Source organism: Arvicanthis niloticus, chromosome 13 (assembly GCF_011762505.2).
Source record: "Arvicanthis niloticus isolate mArvNil1 chromosome 13, mArvNil1.pat.X, whole genome shotgun sequence".
Lineage (NCBI taxonomy): Eukaryota > Metazoa > Chordata > Mammalia > Rodentia > Muridae > Arvicanthis > Arvicanthis niloticus.
Genome location: NC_047670.1, coordinates 59,457,778 through 59,480,493, shown reverse-complemented (window position 1 = coordinate 59,480,493; position 22,716 = coordinate 59,457,778). Strand labels below are relative to the sequence as shown.

The 22,716-nt window shown below is 49.8% G+C and overlaps 1 protein-coding gene and 1 non-coding gene across 6 annotated transcripts in view; both read right to left on the bottom strand.

Annotated features, from left to right (window-relative positions):
* Arhgap8 (Rho GTPase activating protein 8) overlaps positions 1–14,609 on the bottom strand; it is a 46,360-nt gene extending 31,751 nt beyond the window's left edge. Inside the window, exons 1-2 of one of the 5 annotated variants that reach the window (XR_013103398.1) lie at positions 14,462–14,609; positions 1,092–1,233 (exon numbers count right to left, since the gene is read on the bottom strand). Coding sequence is in view for 4 of the 5 variants with exons in the window: in XM_076911783.1 (XP_076767898.1) it covers positions 1,092–1,233; positions 14,462–14,467 (148 nt within the window). In the remaining variant the exon portion in view is untranslated. Of the gene's footprint in view, positions 1–1,091; positions 1,234–14,236; positions 14,329–14,461 lie in introns of those variants that run through there. The other 4 variants (XM_076911783.1, XM_076911784.1, XM_034517337.2 and 1 more) reach the window with 4 other exon arrangements.
* A 7,686-nt stretch (positions 14,610–22,295) lies between these two features.
* LOC117719416 (small nucleolar RNA SNORA48) lies at positions 22,296–22,442 on the bottom strand. The gene has a single exon (XR_004608152.1). It is a non-coding gene; the product is annotated as a small nucleolar RNA SNORA48 (small nucleolar RNA).
* Positions 22,443–22,716: the final 274 nt, after the last annotated feature.

Below are 22,716 nucleotides of genomic sequence, written 5' to 3'. Positions count from 1 at the left end.
TAAAGGATTCTATTTATAAATATTTGCCAAATCAGAAGCATTTAATAGGGGGGCTGGAGAGATGACTCCACGGTTAAGAGCACTGGTTGCTCTTCCAGAGGTCCTGAGTTCAATTCCTAGCAACCACATGGTGGCTCACAACCATCTGTAATGGGATCCGATGCTCTCTTCTGGTATGTCTGAAGAGATTGACAGAGTACTCATACATAATTTTTGTTTGTTTGTTTGTTTTGTTGTTTGAGACAGGGTTTCTCTGTGTAGTCCTGGCTGTCCTGGAACTCACTCTGTAGACCAGGCTGTCCTGGAACTCAGAAATCCGCCTGCCTCTGCCACCCAAGTGCTGGGATTAAAGGCGCGCGCCACCACTGCCCGATACATACATTCTTTAAGTGACCATTTCCTTCCTCTCTTCGGTTGATATGTGATATGTGGATCCATGTCCTCTATGTTTGATCTAGCATCCCTCCTTCCTAAGTCTAAAGCTTTCTAAAAAGGACACCAAAACCTTCCAACAACCAAGTGCCGTTTGTCCTAGCCGTTTTATGTTCCTCCTACACTCATCAGGTTCCAGGACACTCTTTACTCCTGTTTCTGGGGTTTTCAATTATCTGAGGACAGTACTTCTTGTCCGCTACCTCGATAGGATCCTAGCTCCTTAGAAGGAAGAGCCAATGATGACAGCTGGTGCAGGGACTTAGAGTCGGGCTCTAAGTGCATGCTGAGAGGTCCGCAGGCCTGAATTCTAGGAAGAAGAACGTTGTCCTGACTCCTGACACCCTGTGAGAGCAGGATGCTTACAATATGAGCTTTTACGGATGTCTGTTGCTGTGGCTGAGACACAGCATAGCGTCCTCACTTAATGATGTCATCCACTTAAGGTAGGGAACTACCCGGAGCAGCTCAGACAGCACTTGAGACACAGATGCCATTGGTGTTGCTGTCTGGGAACACTGGTGGGTCCTCTTGTTCTCATTATTGTCTTCATTTCGGTAGCCCAGATAGAGAGGGGCAGCCTGTGACAGCCCACTACCTTGCAAGCCCCTAAAAACTATATTGATCAGTCTTGGGAACCAGCCAGATAGTTAACCTACCTGCCACCTGCAGAATGCCGTGTCTGGCCACATCATAGAATGGGTGACTTGTGCTCAATGTGGGGTCCAGGCCAGCCATGGACACCACTGAGGGCCCTCCTGTGGCCCCCAGTGTGGCTGCTCCTTCCTTGTCTCTGTAGCTCTGTTGGAGACACAGGGATTAAAGGGAGTTAGGAGTCAAGCTAGGTTAGGGGGACTTATCACTCTCTAAGGCACCTGAACAGGAACTAAGCATGACAAATCACTGTCAAATACTATTTATTGATAGACCATTGATAGCTAGCCTTTGTTGTAGCCATCCTTTCTCAGGGGTATTTTTTGTTTTAATCTGAGAACATTGAGAGTCAGAGGGACGTTGACTCCCTACCTGCTGGCTGTGAGACCCTTCCTTGGTGCCCCCCACTATTATGTGCCAAATAGCCAGCAGGCTGCTGCTCTGAGCTATGCAGGGCCTTCAGGAAACCCTGTGGCAACTGCAGCTTCTTGCTGTGGAAGCCCAACTCTGTCTCCTGAAGCTCAGGGCCAGCCACACTGACCTCAATACCCTGCCCCTGGATTTCTGCTGGTCACAGCCTCAGTGAACCCTGCATGACCCTGAAGCCATTTCTACCCAGACCTGAGGGTAAGCGCTTCCCCTGGCAACCCAGCAGAAGGCTCTTGACTGGTGCAGAGTTTGAATGAAGGCCTGCCCCATTTGTTAAAGATGTCCTTGCCAGACTCTCCAAGCCACTGTTCTGCTCCATCTATATAAATAGGCTAGGTGAAGGAATCCCTGTGTTGAGAAAGACAGTTTCCTGTGTTGCCCCTGGTACTGCAGTGTGGGGCCATTAAAGGCGTCTCTCTGGTGTTCATTGCTTGCTCAGTTCTGATCGTTTCCTCTTCATTTTTATGAGTTCTTTCATACAATGTGTTTTGATCTTGGTCACATTCCTCCTCCACTTCTCCCAGATCCACCCCTGCCTCCCACTCCACCCAACTTCCTGTCTTCTGTTTTCTTTTTCTAAACACACGAAAGTCAAATTTGTGCTGCCCATATATTCTCAGATTATGGCCTTCCGATGGAGCATGGTCCACTTACCTGGGGCTATATTCTTAAAGACAAAAAACAAAACCCTGACTCTCCTCCTAGCAACTATCAATTGACAACAGTTCCTTAGCTAGGGGCGGGACTTCCTGCCCATCACCCTTCTCCATACTGGGGTCTTGTCTGGTTTGAGTTGTAGGTAGAGGCCGCTGAGCAGACAACAGGAAGAAAGGGAGGTGGTGGCAATAGCAGCCGTGTCAATGGGATAGCAAGAAGCGGGCATCTGAAGCTCTGTGTGGTGGCTCATGCCTTTAATCTCAGTACTTGGGAGCCACAGGCAGACAGCTACCTGTGAGTTCAAGGCCAGCCTGGTCTACCTAGCAAGTTCCCAGTCGGCCAGCGCTATGTAGTGATATACTTTCTCATAAGAAAACAAAAAACAAATAAACAATAACAACAACAACAAAATAACCAACCAAACAACAAAGCACAGATGGCGATTTCCAGAAGCTAGGGCAGGAGCAATAAAACCATGTGTGGTTGGAGGCAGGAGCTGTGGAGATCTGCTGAAAAACGAGGGCCTCGGTTGCTAGAAGAACTCCAGGGAGCCGTCAAAGGCTCAGAGTCTCAGACAGCCAGGCTGAGAAAAGAACACCAGACTCTGTGGGGGGCTGGGATCCAGACACTCAGGCCTGAGAGCTGTAACACTGACTGGTCCCAAGGGCTGGGATCCAGACACACACTGTTGAGAGCAGGCACCCAAGCCTGTTGAGAGCAGGCACCCAAGCCTGAGAGCTAAAACACTAGAAAGTACCACCTGCTGCTGCTGAATGCTGTGCAGAAGGGAGTTGAGTCTCCCTCAAACATGCAGGAACAGAGCTTGTCAAAAGCACAAGCCCGATTCTGCCACTCCTCCCATGAGGTGCTCAATAGGAAAAAGCCCACAGATAGGTGTGAGACCTACAGTCCAGGCACAGTTCTGCAGTGAAAGGGCTTCTGGCCAGCAGGCAAAGTGAACAGCTCTCATGTGAACACCCAACATACATGCACATGTACACACACATACACACACATACACACACACACATATACACATACACAGGTGCACACACAGACAAAACACTCATATTTATAACATTTAAATAAGCCAATTTAAAAAAATCTTTATTTCACATGTTTTAACAAGCATCAAGCCACCTTTTTAGTATCTGTCCTGTGAAGCATCTAAAAACTCTGGTAGAGCCGGGCAGTGGTGGCACACGCCTTTAATCCCAGCACTTGGGAGGCAGAGGCAGGCGGATCTCTGAATTCTGAATTTGAGGCCAGCCTGGTCTACAGAGTGAGTTCCAGGACTGCCAGAGCTGCACAGAGAAACTCCGTCTTGAAAAACCAAACCAAACAAAAGCCTCCCTCGGGTTGACAATTAGAATTAGTAAAAAATCAAGCTTTAAGGGCGACAAAGAGTCTTCCCTTGTATACCAAAGAACTATGGGGCTTCTGATACGGCCTGGTGAGTAAGGTACTTGGTTTATATGCACGAGGACTCAAGCCCAGCTCCTCTAGTACCCGAGTAAAACAGCAAAACACATTAGCACATACTTGCAACCCCGCACTGCAGAGATGGCTCAGAAGGGGCCCTGGGGCTCACTGGCCAGCCAGGCTAGTGGAATCAGTAAGTTCCAAGCTCCGTGACAGACCTTGTCTCAGAAAACAGGGTAGAGAGTGCCTGAGGAAGACACTAGACACTGACATCTGATACACACACACAGAAAGAGAGGGAGGGGGGGGGCGCGGGGAGGGAGAGACAGAGACAGACAGACAGACAGACATCATTTCACTGACTGAAACACAGTAGAGCTGACAAAGTCCATGTCTTCAAATACAAATGTGCACCTAAAACCGCAGCCAGGAGACATCACTCCAGGCACCTCAGCAGCTCCGTGCTCTGATGAGCAGGGAGGTTAGACCCCTCTAGGCTAAGGTACGAAACTTGTTAGCACTACGGCTAGGGGATACGTATACTTGGTGACATCGTACTGATTAGTGAGTGTGAGGCCAACCTGGGAATCCAGCAAGACTCTGTCTCAAAACAAAAACACACCCCTCTCCGTCTTCAGGCTACAGAAATACCTAAGAAATATCTAGCAAGAGCTGGAAGTAGTGACGGAGGGGAAGCCCCCATCTTAACCACCGTGCCACGGGAAGAACTGATCTCTGTGTATATCAATGCTCTGTGCTGCATAACAGGTCAGTGCCCAGGACAGGAAGCCCGTGACTCTAGGCTTTGTGCTTCTGCATACTCTCCACCAGGTGAATGAGTTCTCTCTGCTGAAGCCCCCTGCAGGGGTGTTGTTAAGCTAGTCACCTCTAACCAGAGGTCCTTAGAACCCTGTTGTCCCTAATTGCAGCTTCTCTCATGTTAACAGTGACATTTCTAGTTTTCTTGTCCAGTTGCCACACACTCTTCCCCCTCCCCCCATGCTGTTCCTTCTCCTTCACTGAAGCCCTTGCCATCTGTACCCTGGGAAGGACTCTGTCACCATGCTGCTGTGTGGCCCTGGCCTGTGTGGCCCCATCTGGGTGGTCAGACAGGCAGGCAGAGCGGTTGCTAAACTTACTGCCAAGTTCCTGGAGCTGCCAGGACAACGTTGGCAGGAGATCCTGAAAGAAGGGCATCCAGAGTTGGGGAGGAACAGAGGAGGCAAAGGTCCCAGGAGAGGGCCGGGTATGATGCTCAGAGGAGATAAGAAGAGAAGGGCCTTGTGTGTCCCAGCATCCCTTCTACATAGCTCACACCTGCATCAGACATAGAGACACACGGAGCCTGACTAAAGCACCTGTAATTCTGGACCACCTACCTCCTAGTCCTGTCCGTGACATTCCTTCCTACACCAGTGTCAATGGCTCAGCCCTTCAGCCCTTCTGTACATCACATAGAGACTGGACCCTGTGGCAGCCTCACCCTCAGCCTCCCCAGGTCTGCATCAGTATTTTTCCACATCTAACTTGAGATGCTGAGGCTCTGAGCTGGGGAGCCGCTGGCCCAGGCCCCAGATGCATACCCAGGATCAGGTTTGCCTCCCTGGCAGGGTGCAGAACACCAATGCCAGGCTCCACCACCCCCTCTTCTCTTCAGCACTCCTCAAATCCAAAACCATCCCCACTGGAAAGTAGCTCACAGGGGACCTAGTTGGTGTGGGATGACACCCAGGCTGGGACCCTGTGGCTACACCTTAAAGGGAAACTCTATTACAAAAGCCAGTGAAGGAACTTGGCCCTCAGAGCCCACAGCTCAGGACACACACACCCTGAGGCAGCTGGCCAGGAACCGGTAATGGCTGAGAGGCCAGGCTTCATGCCATCCACAGGCCCAAGTATCTGTGCATAGCCCACAGTCATGGCCCCTGAAGCAGCAAGGCTTCGTTTTCCCCGTCCTCTGCTTTAGCCAACCAACACTTGGATCCCTTCCCTCTCCAAGCTCAGTCTTTATCCCTTGGCACAGGCCAGATATATTTTTGTTCTGAAGTGTGCATAGTCAGCCCTGCAACACTACCAGGAAGCAGTTTGCTGGGGAGCACCAGGTGCCCCCTTTCCACTGCAGCCATTGAATGGGAATTAAAGCAAGGCTCTCCCAGCATCCTACACGGCTCTCAGCAGCACCTGACTCCTGGTGTTCTGGACCATGAGAAGAGCTCAATATGTAAAGAAAATGATGATGATGACAATGATGACGGTGATGATGAAGATGATGATATATAATATCACACACACACAAACACACATGCTCACACACACACACACTCCAGGACCAAGCATATGCTAGGAAATTGCTCTTCCGCAGAGACATACCACTCCAAACACACACACACACACACACACACATACACACACACACACACATGTGTATGTATATGTATGTTGCATGTGGTTGTATAGCCACGCAAACATGGAGGCCAGAGGAAGACATTTGCTGTCCTGTCTGCCTCTGCCTTACTCTATAGAGACAGGGTCTCTCACTGAACCCCAAGCTAGGTTGCCAGATAGCAAGCCCCAGAGATCCTCCTGTGTCTGCCCCTCTCCCTAAGGCGGGATTTGCAGGTGCATGACCACACCCAGCTTTTAACCTGGTGCTGGAGACCTAAACTCAAGTTTCACTCACAGCACGCACCCTTCCCAGCCCGCTCCTGCCAAGGTACATTTTTAAAAATCTTGTTTCAGCCCTGGCTGCAGGCACTGTCTGGGCCCTCTCCACCTTGCTCCCTCTGGAGAACTCTCCCGTTCCCACAGGACGGTCAGTCCAGAAAGTCACAGCTCTCTGCTCACCCTTGGTGGAGTAAAGTTTCACAGGGGCTCAAGAGCACACCCACCCCCATACTCTATGCAGGGCCAGCATAGTCAAGGCCCCTCATAAATACCAGAGTGACAAGTCACACTGTAAACAGACCCTTTGTCCTGCCTCAGAGCTTCTGAGCCTGAGTCCTGTCCCCCAGCCTTCCTGGCTCTGCCTGTGTCCACTGCCTCCACTTGAACTCCAGAGTCTCCCCCATGAGGGGACTTATTCCTGGGGGAGCCATTGGGGGAGGCTGAGAAGAGCTTCCTTCCGTAGTCATCAGCGCCAAAGACCAGAACAGGCGATCCAGCAGCAGGCGTGCTATGCAAAACAGATTCCAAACCACCCAAGGGGTCTATTTATAATTCACAGCAAAATGGTTTGTTGCTGTCAAAATGTGTTTGCATATTACACAAACAGACCCTTATAGCAATTATCTTAATGCAGTAGCTACAAATGAGTACCTACTTACTTCGGGCAAATTAATGCAGGGTTTACCTTAAGCAGCGCAGCCCGTGGTGGGGGAGGTGGGACACACAGATAAAGAGCTCAGGGGATGTGCACACCTCCAGGCTCTCTCCGAATTCAGGAGAGGGGCCCCATGCCACCATGCCTAACCCTTCAAGGCTCAGAAAAAAAGAGGCATGAGCCACAGTCAGGGGCCATTTTTTGTCTCAGCTACGCTTGTGGCCACAAACCTTCTCATGGCCCATTCAATACCACCAACACCACACGGTCCCTGAGGGTGGAGGGAGACACACACAGACTCCTTACTTGTCCAGGGGAAGATGTAGAGTCACCAGAATCCAGATCCAGGTGAGACTGGGGGTGGAGTGGGATGGGGGGTGGGTAAAGTCCATGTGGCTGACTGGGCAGGAGCCAGTTCAAGGTCCCTCTTTGTCCAGCCTCACTCTCACAGTCTGGGGCCCCTCCTATCACCATTTGGGGATAGCTGGTACCTCTGTCACAATTCCCACCACCCGTGTTCAGTGCTGGACTGGGGCCCTGGCCTTCTACCCTCCCCAGAGGACGCTGAACCCCAGATCTCACCCTCAATGACCAGTCTCAGGCTCCAACATCCCTGTTTCAGTTTGTTCTTCTGTTGCTGCGATAAAACACTCTGACCAGGAGCAACTTTGAGGAAAGGGATTGTTTCATCTTACACTTCCAGGTCAGAGTTCATCTTTGAGGGAAATCAGGGCAGAAACGTGCAAGCAGGACTTGAAGCTGCTCACTGGCTTGCTCACGCTCAGCTGCGAGGTTTTTTATATAACCCAGGCCCACTCGGTGTGTTTATAAAAAGATAAAGAGAGGAGGGGGTATGTTTGGTGGAGGTGTCCTCAGGTGTGGGGAAAGGGGTGCCTCTGCAGGCTCATGCTGAGGAATCCCTTCTGCCTGAGGGACTAGCCACACCACCAGTATAGAACAGAGTTTATTCAGGGCATGGGGAGGGGAGTTGAGAGGGTAGTAGAGACAGAGAAATGCGGAGAGAGGAGAGAGAGAGAGAGAGAGAGAGAGAGAGAGAGAGAGAGAGAGGAGAGAGAGAAAGAAGAGGAGAGGAGAGGAGAGGAGAGGAGAGGAGAGGAGAGGAGAGAAGAGGAGAGGAATAGAGAAGCAGATGTTGGCTGTGAGCACATGGAGAGAGAAGGGGGAAGGGGAGAGGGGACAGAGTGGGAGCCAGAGCAAGAGAGAGTGGAGGGAGCAAGCAGCCCCTTTTATAGTGAGTCAGGTACACCTGGCTGTTGCCAGGTAGCTGTGGGGCGGAGCTTAGACAAAATGCTAACACCACCTGCCTCGGGATGGGGATGCGGGCTGAACCCTCCTATGCAAATCATGAACCAATACAGTCCTTCACAGACGTGGCTGCACAATCCGGTCTGACCTGGGAAATTCCTCAATTGAAGTCTCCTCTTTCCAGGTGATCTTAGGTATGTTGAGTTAAGAATAAAAAATCATCAGAACACACACACCCCACACCCAGACCCTAGCACTTGACTTCACAATGCCTACCCGATGTTTCCTGTTTCAACTTTCTTTACATGGATAGCTTCCTGAAGCCGCCCCCCCCCCCCAACCCAATGCTGCCCTCCAGAAAACAAGACGGAACACTTCCACCCATTCCCTTTTCCTTTAGCCGCATGGACCTCGGGCACTCTTCAAACACCACGCTGTGACCATCTCTGACCTTTGCACAAAGTGTCCTTGTTACCTAGAACGCACAGTCCCGCACCAGGTAAGGGATACATGGTAATAATCAGCTTCAACCATCATCACTGGCTGAAGTCCAGTCTGGATTCAAGTCTGCAGCCTGGGAGCTCAGATGGGATTCTCAGGGGCCCAACAGTTCTACGCTGACCTTCCCACGTTTAACAGGAGTTAGAACCATCCATAAATCTACTTTAGTTCCAGGGGATCTGACACCCTCTTCTGGCCTCTGGGGCACTACGCGCGCGCACACACACACACACACACACACACACACACACACACACACACACGGCACACAGACATATAGCAAAAAGCAAAACACTCTTACACATAAAATAAAAATAAATAAATCTTTAGTAGTTAAATGGGGCTGGAGAAATGGCTAAGTAGTTAGGAATACTGCTGTTATAGAGGATTGAAGTTCAATTCCTAGAGTCGTTCACAGCCATCTCCAACTCCAGGGGATCCAAGACTCCTCTGGCCTCCCTGGGCACCTGCATGTACATATGTGCACAAACCCACATATAAAGATACACAGGTATACACACATATGTGTAATAAAAAAATAAAAAATAAAACAGATTTTTTTCCAAAATGGATACATGGGGGGCTGCAGAGATGGCTCAATGTTTGGGAGCTCCAGCTCTTTCAAGGACCTGGACTCGGCTCCCAACACCTATATCAGGTAGCCTACAACTGCCTGGAACTCCAGTTCTAAGGATCTGATGCCCTATTCTGGTCTCTGAGGGTTCTGATCAACAGTGTACACACACACACACACACACACACACACACGGAAAAAAAACATAAAACAAATCTTTTTAAAGATGGAGAAATAAAACCTACTATCACACACACACACACATGTACACACAAGGATACACACACACACACACACACACACACACACACACACACACACACACGGAGCTTATCCTGGGACTCCAGGGTTTCAATTTACAAACCCCAGCCCAGGCACCCAGTCCCTCCAGTGAAGTCAGAAGGGCAAGGTGACTCCTAGAAGTCTCCAGAATCCAGACTGGCCTAACCAGTTCCTAACCAGGAGAGTCCCTGGCTCCTGCCCCTTCCAGCTGAAAGGTCATTTCTTGCTCCTAAGATGGAACTGGCTGTTCTTCATCAGGGAAGGATCTGCAACATACAAATTCACTCAATACCTAGGCTTGCTCCCAAAGGCCACAGAGTGACTGCTAACATGATCACTCACAAAGCTGTGTGACTGGTTTGAGACATTCGCAAAAAATCTACTCATTTTGGCCTCTCCATGACTGTAGAGTATTGACTTAGAGTTTTACTGCTGTGAACAGACACCATAGCCAAGACAACTCTTATAAGAACAACACTTAATCGGGGCTGGCTTACAGGTTCAGAGGTTCAGTCTATAATCATCAAGGCAGGGAAACACGGCAGCATCCAGGCAGGCATGGTGCAGGAGGAGCTGAGAGTTCTACATCTTCATCTGAAGGCTGCTAGTAGAATACTGACTTCCAGGAAGCTATGATGAGGGTCTTAAAGCCCACACCAACAGTGACACGCCTACTTCAACAAGGCCACACCCACTCCAACAGGGCCACACCTCCTAATAGTGCCACTCCTTGGGTTGAGCTTATGAAAACTATCACAAGTATGAAAATTCACAGGTGCTGCGCGATGGTGGTGCACGTCTTTAATCCCAGCACTTGGGAGGCAGAGGCAGGCGGATTTCTGAGTTCGAGGCCAGCCTGGTCTATAGAGTGAGTTCCAGGATAGCCAGAACTACACAGAGAAACCCTGTCGTGAAAAAAAAACAAAAACAAAAAAAAAAAGAAAGAAAGAAAGAAAGAAAGAAAGAAAGAAAGAAAGAAAGAAAGAAAATTCACAGACGAGGAAACCAACGCACAGAGTGGCTAGTAATTGACTCAAGGTCACACAGCCTGTAACAGTCCCTATTCCCAGCTATTAACCACTGCACTGCCTCCACTGAACACACATATTATCCTCCAAGCTTTAGATGGCCTTACGATGCCTGTGGCAGAGCTGAGAAGACAGGGATCCAAAGAACTGACTTAGGGAGAGCCACCTACCCAGCCTGCTTCCAGGAACCCAGAAACCTGGATAGAACAGGCAGCCAGAAGTCCCACATAGTGGTCCAGATCCAAGCCATCCACAGCAGCCACCCACAAGGTCACTGGATACCTGCGGGACTTCTTCCTCAAGCATCAGATTCAACCAAATAGCAGGGGAAGTTGAGTTTCAGCATGAGACAGAAAACTTATTTATATCACCATGCTAACGTCTGTGACACAGAATAAATAGGCAGGGAAAATTTTTTAGTCTTGAAAAGAAAAAGGTGCCTTTACCCCTGAGGCTTCTTCCCAGATGAGAAACAGAATTCTAACCTGTTTGATACCTGCTTAAGGTCTCTATTCCTAGCTCAAAACCTTTGACTTTCTAGGGTTTTTCACCTGAAATCCCATTTACAGGAAAACACACCCCAAGACCCTTGTGCAACCTTAGTGGTACTTGATTTAACTTTATTAGAATACCACCCACCTCCAGAGCCACCCGTAATTTTACTGAGCAAAGAGAGAGAGGAAAAAAAATAGGAGGGGAGATTCTTAGCAACCTTCTGAGATGTCACCTGTAAGTCACATTAAGATGGTGTGTATGGCTGATTCTAAGGTATTTATTCATCTTCCCTTGAGAAGCCTATACCCATGCTTGGCTATATCTTAATTCTCTCCTTAGATCCTCTTTATTCTTTTGACCACAGTGCTTAACATTTATGTAAAAATTATCTTTTTAGAGGACAGTCATGGTGGTGCTTTAATCCCAGCACTCAGAAAGCAAGAGACAAGAAGATCTCTGTGAGTTCAAGGCCAACCTAACCCAAGTTCCAGGACAGTCAGGGCTACATAAAGAGACCTTGTCTCCAAACATCAACAAGAGTCATTGAGGGACTGGAGAGATGGCAGAGGACCCAAGCCCAGTTCCCAGCACCCACCTCAGGTAGTTCACAACTAATTGGAACCCAGCTCCAGGGGATCTAACACCCTCTTATGGTCTCCACAGGAACCTGTACTCCTGTGCACACACACGCTCCCTCCCCATACACACACACACACACACACACACACACACACACACACACACACACATTTAAAATAAAATCTTTTTTTAAAAAAAAGTCTTTTTAATTTATTTTTTAGATTTATTTATCTTATTTTACAAATACAGGTGTTTTGCTTGTACAATCCCACCAAGGTCAGAAGAGGGTGTCGGATTCCCTGGAACTGGAGTTACAGGTGGTTGTGAGCCACTACCTGGGTGCTGGACCCAGGTTCTGTGTAAGAGCAATGGATGCTGTTAAGGGCTGTGGCATCTCTCCAGACCTTGATTCTTCTCATTGGGAAGCCTCCTCTTGTGTTGTTTTCCTTTTCTTGAGCACTTTCCTTTCTATCTTTAACTAAACTTCGACCCTGTTTCCCTGTGTCCTGAAATTCCCTTTTAAGTGGAAGCCATGGACCTCAGGTTTGCCAGAGGTGAGGTCTTCCGGAACTTTCTCAGGCTATTGAGGGTGAGAGTGTAGGGATGCCTATTTGTCTGCCTCTTGCAGCAGACTTCGGGAAGAGCAGGCAGTTGCTGAGGGGCTTCCAAACATCTCCAACAACCTACTCCCACAAAGGCAGGTGCCGAGCCTGACTTTCCATTTGCCAACACTAAGACCATGATTCCCCTGCCTCTGTTTCCTCATCTGTAGAAGTGGGCAGTGCCACTACCATCTCAGGAGGCTGGGGTGACTGAGAATCCAGGCAATCAGCATGTGAGGATGATTTGACCTCTGCTAGAAAGGGCTGGGCTTGGGAAGAAGGATGGGTGAGCCACCAGAACACTTGGCAGATACAGAGGAAAGTGACTGGTTCAAAACCCAGTAATCAGACTAGGTGTAGTGGTTCATTTTGCAACGTCAGCTTTTGAAAGGTTGAGGCAGGAGGATTACCTTGAGTTTAAAACCAGCCTGGGCTAAATAATGAAACCCGTCTCCAAAACAAAGAAAGGAAGAAAGAGAGAAAGAAAGAAAGAAAGAAAGAAAGAAAGAGAAAAACAAAATCAAGCTCTTCCAAAACTCCCTGGAAGCTTTACCTGTCATGTGACCAGTGCCTCAATTTCCTCCATCAGTGAGATGAGGGTGATTGAGGTATCAGGGTAGATGGTTTTCTTTGTGGTTAAAGTCTAGGGTCAGGCACCCCTAGGTGACAGCTCTTAGCTACCCTGTTATATATTTTGGTTTATTATTAGAGACAAGGTTTCACACACTGAGGCTGGCTTCAAACTCACTCTGTAGCCATAGATGGTTTTCTATCCTTAATCTGATAAAAAAAAAAAAAAAAAGTTCTGGGATTACAGCCTCAGGACACCACACACCTAGTTTATGTGTTGCAGGGAAACAAACCCAGGGTTTTGTGTATGCTAGGCAGAGGTTCTACTAACTGCTGTTCTCTTTAACGGAGGCCACCTCTATGCCCATCATTGACAGGAAACCCCAACCTTACACAGTTCTCCAAAGTTGCGCTTTACTGTGAGCTGATACAAGCACATACCCGGGACACGCCCATCTCGACCTCTTCTGGACCACCTACCAAAATACCGGCCACACCCTCCTGCTTATCTCCCACCCCATCTTCGAGTTCTACTGCAGCCTCCTCCAGGAAAGTCCCCACAACCCCTGGCTTCGATCATTGAGAGCTGATTCTGGGCTCCTGAGTGCTAGGAACAGACAAGAGGCTGACTTGACCTCTGGGAACAGCTGGGCTCAGACTTCCAGTTACCTGAAGGGCGTTCTACAAGAAATTCATATACATATCCTGAAACGACCGAGGCCAGTAAAGATTGCCTACTTTCCAAACTGTTGAGGCGAACTGAGTTCTCACCTCGACCCAAGTTCGCCCTGACTCTGGCTAACAGCGCGCGCACTAGAATCTGCTAGTCCCAGAGCAGAACCTGGGACCGCCAGGCCCTTTTCCCACACCAGCCAAAAGAAGGAAGGAATGCCACCCCTCCCCCCAGTGGCCTCCGCAGTTCCCCTAGCAGGGCCCCGGAGGCTACACTGACTGCACCTCCCTCCTAAGAATTCTTGAATTCTCGGGAGGCCTTTGCCAAGTTTGGGAAAGCGAAAGAAGCCCGCGGCAGCCTGCTTTTACCTAAGTGGGGACTTCCCAGGCCTGCGGCCTATAAATCCTGGGAGTTGCTCCCAGTGTGACAAGGTGACCAGACAGACCCCAGCCTCGGGCCCCAAGTGCATCTTCAGCATCCGCCCCGACCTCAGTGTTACCACCTGTTAGGCGGGAATGATGCCACCATGATGAGCTCAGGTTTGGTGAGGGAGCCAAGGGGCTACTGCATGTGCTAACCCCGGGGGCCCAAAGGGGTCAGAACCCGGGTCAGAAGGAGGGCAGGGGGAACAGAAAGCAGGGACAAGGTGGAGAGGGGAGGAACACCCAGGAGAAGTTGGGGCGGGAAGAGGCCGGGGCCAGGGACAGGAACCGCGCCCTCCTACTCGAGCAGGTCCCCAAGCGGGGGACTCACCGGACCACCGAGCACCTCACCTGGTCTCCGCAACTCCAGCCACTCACCTGGCCGGCCCCGGGCAGGCCCCTCCCCGACAGGCCCCGCCCAACGTCGGAGAGCGCACAGCTCCGAGTCTCCAGGGTGGGAGGGACCAGGGTAGGTGGTTCTAGCTCTAGGCGGGAGGGAGCTGAGGGACACTGCCCCTGTGCCGCCTCCTCACCCGCTACCACCCCTCATACTTACCCGCATTTGAGATGCGCTTGGTGAGCCGGGAAACCGGAGATTTGTGCTGAGTTGGAAAACACAGCCGGCGTCCCCGAGCGTCCGACCCGCTCCCCTAAGCGTTACCTAGGTGCGGGTACAGGGCTCTCTGACTGCTGCCTCTGCCCTTGGGGTATCAGTGTGTCGCTGTCCCTGCCCTTCTGAGTCTCCAGCCCTTCGACGATGCACGAAGCTGGACTGGAGGCTCAGAACCAGTCACTCCCACACCCCATGACTTGCCTCCAGGCACAAGGAGGCCTTGGTGTCCTAGGGAGAGCAGACCAGAGGTGGAGGCACGTAGGTGGCTTTACCAGAGCGTGTACTTCTGCTACACCTCATTTCTTGCATCCACTTGCTGTCCACCAACCTACCACCTTGATGATCTCAGCTCTCACCCTAACCCCAAGCTCAGGCTCCTAGCTTTCTGTTGGATACCCAGCCTATGCTGGGGCACACTCACGGGCTCCCAACCCCTCCCTCCTCCTCATCTCATTTTTCCAATGATGGAGTCCAAACCCTTGAGTCCTCATACTCTATGTGTGATTCACTCTCCATCCCCAATAGCTCCTACAAAGTATGTCACTGTCCCATATGCTAACCCTGGGGACCCAAAGGGGACTGAACCCGGGTCAGAAGGAAGGCAGGGGGCTCAGAAAGCGGGGATACGGTGGGGAGTGGATCAAGTTGGTGATCTGGCCTCTCTCCTCACAGGCCCATCTGACTCCACACAGGGTCAGGGGCCCCTTTCTGATGATCCTCAGGCAGAACTCCACTCGACCCTTCCCCAATAGACGAGGCAGCTCCACAACCCAGCTACCCTGCATGAAGGGAACATGGCCCTGAGGACCATTTGTAGAGCAGTTAAGGCAGTATTGACATCACTCACCTCTGGAAGGTGCTGTGACTTCAGGGGACAATCAACATAAGCCACCACCCCCAGCTTCCGGAAATAACTGGGTCTCAGCCAAGCATCACAGGCTACCACGGAGGGCAGGCTCCTCCAGTGGATCTGCTGGACCTTGCTGGATGGAGGGGAAGATAAAATATAGTTTGCTGCGTCTCCCACCTCCACCCCAATGGGGAAAGCTTGGCTCACTGTGGATGCTTAGTGAGAACGGAAAGCCTCCCTGCCATCCTTGCCGAGCACACAGCTGAAGCCCCTACAACAGAAGACAGCTTAACGAGCAGGCAGCATGCACGATTTCTTCGTGTAAGATTCTTAATGTTCTTCGTTTTATTTTTATTTCATGTGTGTGGGTGTTTTGCCTTCATGTATGTTCACATACCACATGCATGCAGTGCCCTTGGAGGTCAGAAGAGGGCATCTGATCCCCTGGAACTGGAGTTACAGAGGGCAGGGTCAAGAGCTGCCATTTGGATGCTGGCCACTGAATCTAGGTCCGTCTGCATGAGCAGCCAGTGTGCTTAGTCACAGAGCCATCTCTTCAGTCCCACCGCACGCAAGTTTTACAGGATATGGAGGAACTTCACAAGGAAGAAGGATCCAGAGAGACCGGCACGTTGTGTATTTTCATGCTTGGGTTTTAGGAAAGGTATTAGTCATGGAGGGATATAAAAGAAAGGCAAAAGATTATCTATGGCCTAACTGTAATAAACTGGGGAAAATCAACCCCCTCCCCCCAGTCAAACTTCTCTGGATGCACCCCCACAGCCATGCCCACAAGCATCTCAGAGTTTGAATCTTAACCCTTTAAACTATCACAGCTCCATCCTGTATCAGTTTTCCCAAAGGGCTATGTTTGGGGGCAGTGTGTTCTGACCTGACATCACTAGCCATCTGGTCACCATGGTGAGATCTAGGCCTAGGATGAGGCAAGGGCTTGAGTCTGTGGTTAACACTGTTCATTCCCTGGATCAAGCCTGCCTGTGGTCTCCCTTAGTTTAGCTGCAGGCACCAAAACCGGAACCGGCTATGGTCGTTTGAGAGCATCCTGGTGGAAAATAAACTTTTTTTTTTTTTTTTTACCACCCACCTCCCCCCCACAAGACCAAAGATTGAAACTGGTGTCTTGCACATGCCCAGAAAGCTATGTATGCAGAGAAAGCTATGCTGCCACTGCTCTGGCTTTTTATCCAAGTTGCCAAATTGTTGCCCTCTGACAATGCTAGCAGTACAGGGGTGGGGGTGGGATTATCCCAGAGGAGACCTCTGGTTGACTGAGTCTAAGATACACTGTATTATTCAGGGTTCTCTAGAGGAAGAAGATTGATAGAGTGTGTGTGTGTGTGTGTGTGTGTGTGTGTGTATGAAGGGCACTTAGAGTGGTTTACAGGCTGTGGTCTAATTAGTCCAACAATGGCTATTTGCTGACAGAAGGTCCAACAATCCAGTAGTTACTCAGTCCATGAAGTTGACGTTTCAGCTGGTCTTCAGTGTACACTAGAATCCCAAAGAAGCTCTAAAGCCAGTGACGAAATGGCCTGGCCAGCCAGAGCAAACAGGCAAAGAGAGCAGGCTTTCTTCTTCCTTGTCCTTTTCATAGGCTCCTACCAGAAGTTGGGGTCCAAATCAAAGGTAGATCTTCTTCCTACCTCGAACGATCTGTATTAAAAATGGGTCTTCCCATTCAAATGAATTAATTAATTAAAAAAAAACAAACAAACAAAACCCCTGGGGCTAGAGAGATGGCTCAGCAGTTAAGAGCACTGGCTGGTCTTCCAGAGGACCCAGGTTCAAGTCCCAGCTCCCACATGAAGCTCACACCTGTTTGTAACTCCAGTTCCAGGGGCTCTGACACCCTCATACAGACATACATGCAGCCAAAGCACCAATAAATATAAAATAAAAAATAATTAAACAACAAAAAAATCCGGCCCTTTGGATTTTAGTTATTTCCAGATTAGTCCAACTGACATCCACAAGAGTTAATTCTAGATGGTCAAGTTGACAACCAAGAATAACCATCACACACACACACACACACACACACACACACACACACACACACACACACACGGGTGGGTCACGCAGATAAGACTGGTCCCCGGTTTTGCTGAAGATAACCATGAAATCACTAAATATGTGTTCATAGAAAGGGGCAACGGTGACCTGTGCCAAGCAGAGGCCAGTGTGAGGCTGCTTGCTCAGTGCTCCTGCACATAGTAGGACTGCCTCTGGACAGTAGGGTAGTGGGGCAATTTCCTCCGAATTCCCTCAGGATCCTCACAGCTGCCTCCTTCTTCAAAGACAATTGGCAATCATCTTGGCAGGTGGGCCTGTCAGCCAACTTGGATATGATAAACACCTAACGGCTTCCTTCTCACAGAGGATTCAGGGTGACAGGAAGGGGGAAAAGGGCTTAATTCTTTCAATTGATTGATTGATTGATTGATTGATGCTATGCTACGGTGGCACACGTGTGCCAGGGTGTGTGTAGAGGTCAGAGGACAACCTTTCAATGGGTAGGAACACAGTTGCGTGTGTACTACCATTGACGCAAAAGGGCAGAGACCCTGAAAGGAGCTGCACACCAGGCGCCCTTCCCTTTCTCTCTTCTGCAGTCATCAGCCGGTTGGCCTTTCCCTTCTGCTTCTGTAACAATAACTCTGCATTTCAAAGGCCGCACAATAAAACACGAAGGGCAATAATGGGAAACGAAGAGCTACCTCGGAACGATGTTACTACTGGCTTTATTAAATTTGTTCTTGCAGATGTTTATGAAGTCGGAGGCTTCTTTTTTTTTTTTTACCCCCCAAGCAACAAGTTCTAAGTTAAGGAGCATGCCTGGGTGGATCGCTGGAGACAGGAGAAAGACCCCGCCACCAGCTGGGTCCTGGATTTCCTGTTTGTATTCTCCTCAGTGGCTCGCCCAGCCAGCTGCAGGAGCTGCAATCTTCCAGGAAACCTGCACTTCCGTGCTGCTGACGCATGGGGACAGGCAGGCAGAAAGGAATCTGGGCGTCCCCCAGCCACTCCCTCTGCTGGCCAAGCCACTGTAACCCACCGATTAAGGGTCTGCTTTCTGCCTGTAGCCCAGTATAAAGACAGTGTCATGCTCCTGTTTCAGAACAGAGGGTGTTCTGACATCACACGGAGGAACCCTGGTGTTTTCTCCGCTGTGTTCATGGGACACTATGGCCCAGTGTGGAAACCTTTTACATTCCCAGTGGAGTGGCCCTGTGTCTGGATATAACTGACTCAAACAGTTATTACCTCAAAGGGAATAAGCACTTATTCTGGAGCCAAATATGAGTGGTGTGGAGTCAACGTGGTATGGTTGCATGAAGTTCTTACAGTGACAGAACAAAGAAAGTCATAAATCAACTTTTCAAATACAATAGTGGGAACATCAGCTAGGCAAGTTCCACAAAGGTGGGTAAGCATTGCTCAGACCTCAGTTGCTGTCTGATGACATTCTTAGCTTTTAGGTTACGGGAGGAGAGGGATCTCTTAACACATCCTGACAGGTCTCATGGGATAGTCATAAGAGGAGGGCAATGAATGACTAACAAGGGGTTAGAGATAGCACCAGATAACTTGGTTCTGGATCTGCAACATTCCAACCTCTTCCCAATCAGTAACTAACTCAGCCTTATAGGTAGAGCGTCTTTTTAGGAACTTCATACCTGCTTGACAGAGGCACGGCCACTGGTGTCCCAGGCTGGCACCCCAGCTCTTCAACTGCCTGTTATCAAAGAGTCCCCACCTGGTAGACCTCTGTCTTAGTTACGTTTCTCTTGCTGTGGTAACCACCATGACCAAAAGCAACTTGGGAAGAAAAGGATCTGTTTCAGTGCACAGATGCTGATCACAATCCATCAGGGAGCAGGGAGGTCAGAACTGGAACTCTAGGCAGTTACCTGGGGGCAGAAACTGATGCAGACACCACAGAGGAAACTGCTTACTGGCTTGCTCCTCGTGGCTTGCTCAGCTTGCTTTCTTATACCACCCAGGACCACCTGTGCAGAAGTGGCACCACCCACAGTTGCCTGGGCCCTCCCAAACCAATCACCAATCCAAAAAAAAAAAAAAAAAGGCCTACAGGCTTGCCCACAAAATTCAATCTAGTAGGGGCATTTTCCCAATCGAGGTTCCCTTTTCTCAGAAGACACTAGCTTGTGTCAAGTTGACATAAAACTAACCAGACACCCTCATGGATGGACAGTGACTAGCTAACTCAGGCTCCTTTTCATCAGGACATGGACAGTGACAGGCTCTGCCATGATGGGGTACACTCTAAGAGAGAGAGCTAACTGGGAAAACCTTGTGTCACTAGGACCACTGTGTCCAGTCTCTCTCTCTCTCTCTCTCTCTCTCTCTCTCTCTCTCTCTCTCTCTCTCTCTCTGTCTCTGTGTGTGTGTGTGTGTGTGTAGGAGGCATGCAGGTCCTTGTGCTCACATACACACACTAGGGAAACCAGGAATGTTAAACACACAGTTGTCTCTTCAAAGAGATTGATATATAACCTGTTTTCTAGCCAGAAAAATGTCTGGCTGGGAGCAGACATTGTTCATAGCCTGGTGACCTTTGTGCTATTTGTGTGGTCTAGCTTTCTTCCTAAAGACCCTTATCTTGAGCCTGCTTTCTCAGTTAATATCTTACGGAATATGTCACTTGGACTTTACAAAGAGTCTCGATGTAGTTAGTCATGTCCCAAGCTTTTTTTGTGCACACAGGATTGAGTTCATTATCGCCAGGCAACTTTTCACCAAATTGTGCTTAAATATACCTAAAATAAATCACTCAAGGTCAGACTCTCGAAGTGTGAACCAACACCTGCTACTGAGTTGAACTGAACCACCCTTCTTGCCTCTCTCAGATCTGCTGGCTGTGGTGTTTGCAGAGACGTCTGCGGTGATGATAGGGGTGTGTACACAATGGCTACAGGATGACCTGGGACCTTCTGGACCTGACTGCTGTGGCTGTTGGTCTTGGATCAGTGCAATGGGAGTCTCCTGTGGGGTAGTCTCCCCATTGGGTGGGTGTCTCCTAGGATGTGGATTCGCCTTCGGGGTGGAGTCTCCTGTGGGTTGCTGTAACAGTCATTGCTTTGCCCTTAAGGCCCACTCTGCTATGTGGGGTGGTTTTGGATACTGTCCCTGGCTCCCCACTCCTGGCAACTTGGAAAAGCTCCAATCAGCATTGCCTACCTTTCTGCAGATAATGTGTATGATTCTTTACTTTGTTTTTTTTTTTTTCTTTTTTAACTTTTCATTGATTCTTTGTTTCACATCATGCACCTCAGTCCCGTTCTTCTCCTCCACCCTTCATTATCTGCCCTTCGACTTTGCAACCTCCACTCCAAAATAAAATACCCAAACAAACAAAAAGCATATAAAACATCTTGCCATGGAAGCTCTAGCATGTCACAGTGTTCTAGCACACACCCCTCTGTCCACACATCTTTACTTGCAAAGGTTCATTGCAATGAATCATTGGTCTGGTTTGAAGTCTCTGGCTTCTGTGACATCATCAATGTTGACGTCACAGAATTGGGGCTCCTCCAGTTATCCTGTTGTTGTCCTGGGTCATGGAGATCCTGCAGCCTTGAATAGCAGGACTGGCCCTTCCATGCATTCCCAACCATTCGAAGATGATATAGCTTTTAGGGTGGGGCAATTCAGAGCCCTGGATCTGGGCCTGGGTGGTAGCTGAGCCAGCTCTCCCCTTATCAACACAACCAGGGTGAGCTCTCCAGCACTTGTCCAATTAGGAGCATGAACAGGAGGCAGGGTCAGCTCTTCCACTCTCTTGCCCTCAGGGGTGGCTCACAGGACCTTTACCACCATGGAAAATTCCATTGTATTGCCCAGGTAAGCTACAGGACCCCCACTCACCTAAGTGCTACAGCTAGTGAGGGAACAGGGTTAGCTCTTCTGTTCTCATGACCCCAGAATAAGCTTCTCTGGCAACTGCAGATAGCAAAGGGGGTTGGGGAGAGAAGAGGGCATCACCCTCATACCCACGACACCTCACACCAGACAAGTGGCAGGGTCTTCTCTCCCATGCTTTTGCCCAAGGGGCCAGCTCACCTGCACCTCCTCAGCCAGGGCCAGCTCTACAGTGCTGCCCATACAAGGAGCAAAGTCTGTTCTCCCGAGTGCTGTGGCAAGCAAGGGACAGGGTCAGCTCACCACGCTCGCGACCTCAGGACCAGTGCTCCTGACTGATGCAGGTGGTGAGGGGCAGGCGAGAGTATCACCCCAACACCCTTGCCACCACACAGCGATGAATGGTTGGACCACCTCTCCCTCGCTCTATCCTCGGAGCTGGTTCTCCCTTACCCCAGTCACCAGGACCAGCTCCACTGTGCTGCCTCATCGAGGTGCAGGGCCTAGTAAGAGACAGGGCCAGTTCTCCAGAGGAATACATCCAACACAGGGCAGTGCTGGTTGTGCACAGGCCCTGGACATTCACGTGATAATATGAGCCACCAACATCGACACCAACCCCTGCCAGTGTGTAGCCAGAGACTCAGACATGGCCCTCAGTAGCAGCTTGGGCTGGGACCTCACCCTGGCCCCAGGTGGCAGGGCTGGCCACTTATAACAGGGCCCTCCTCTCCACCCTCGAGTCTCCAGTTCCATCTCTCTTCATAGTGCTCAGGCTGCTCCATTTTTCTTTCTCTCCATGTGACTACCACATACTTGCTTATTGTGGTGGCTCCTGCTGCAGGCTGGCCCCATGGCTGGTGGACCCCTGGGTGACATCCTCTATCTTTGCTGTGTGGTATGGTAGCAGCTGTCTATGACCCACCTGTGGCCTGCACTGGAGGGCAGGTCGGAGTGGCATGGCTGTCCACAGTTCTCTGTCTTTCTCTTCCTGAGCTGCTCTGCCTGGATTTGATTTGATTTGTATGTGTCTTATGCATAAGACAGTTTTGGCCCCCAAGCCAGAGGCATCAAGCTAGGATAAACAAAGGACTGCCATCTGCTCTGACCCTCACTGATAGAAGAATACCACCACCAGCAAAGTGTCTCTTTGCCCATTGCCAGGGGGCATATTTTACATTTTTATAGCCCTTTACAGCTGGTTAGAGTTGGTTTGCTGTCTCTACAAACATATCCATCAATAAGGGGAAGGGGGGCAAAGCCTGTGGTTTAGTATTGAGATCTTATTGCCTGAAGGTCAAAGCCCACTAAGGACCTATCTGCAGTGGCTATTCGTATGGCTTTATAACCCTACAGCCCTGCTCTATATTTGAGTCACAGGCACAGAGAAGCAGAGAAAAGTCACCAGAACATGATATCATATCCGCAAAGATCCTTGCTTCAA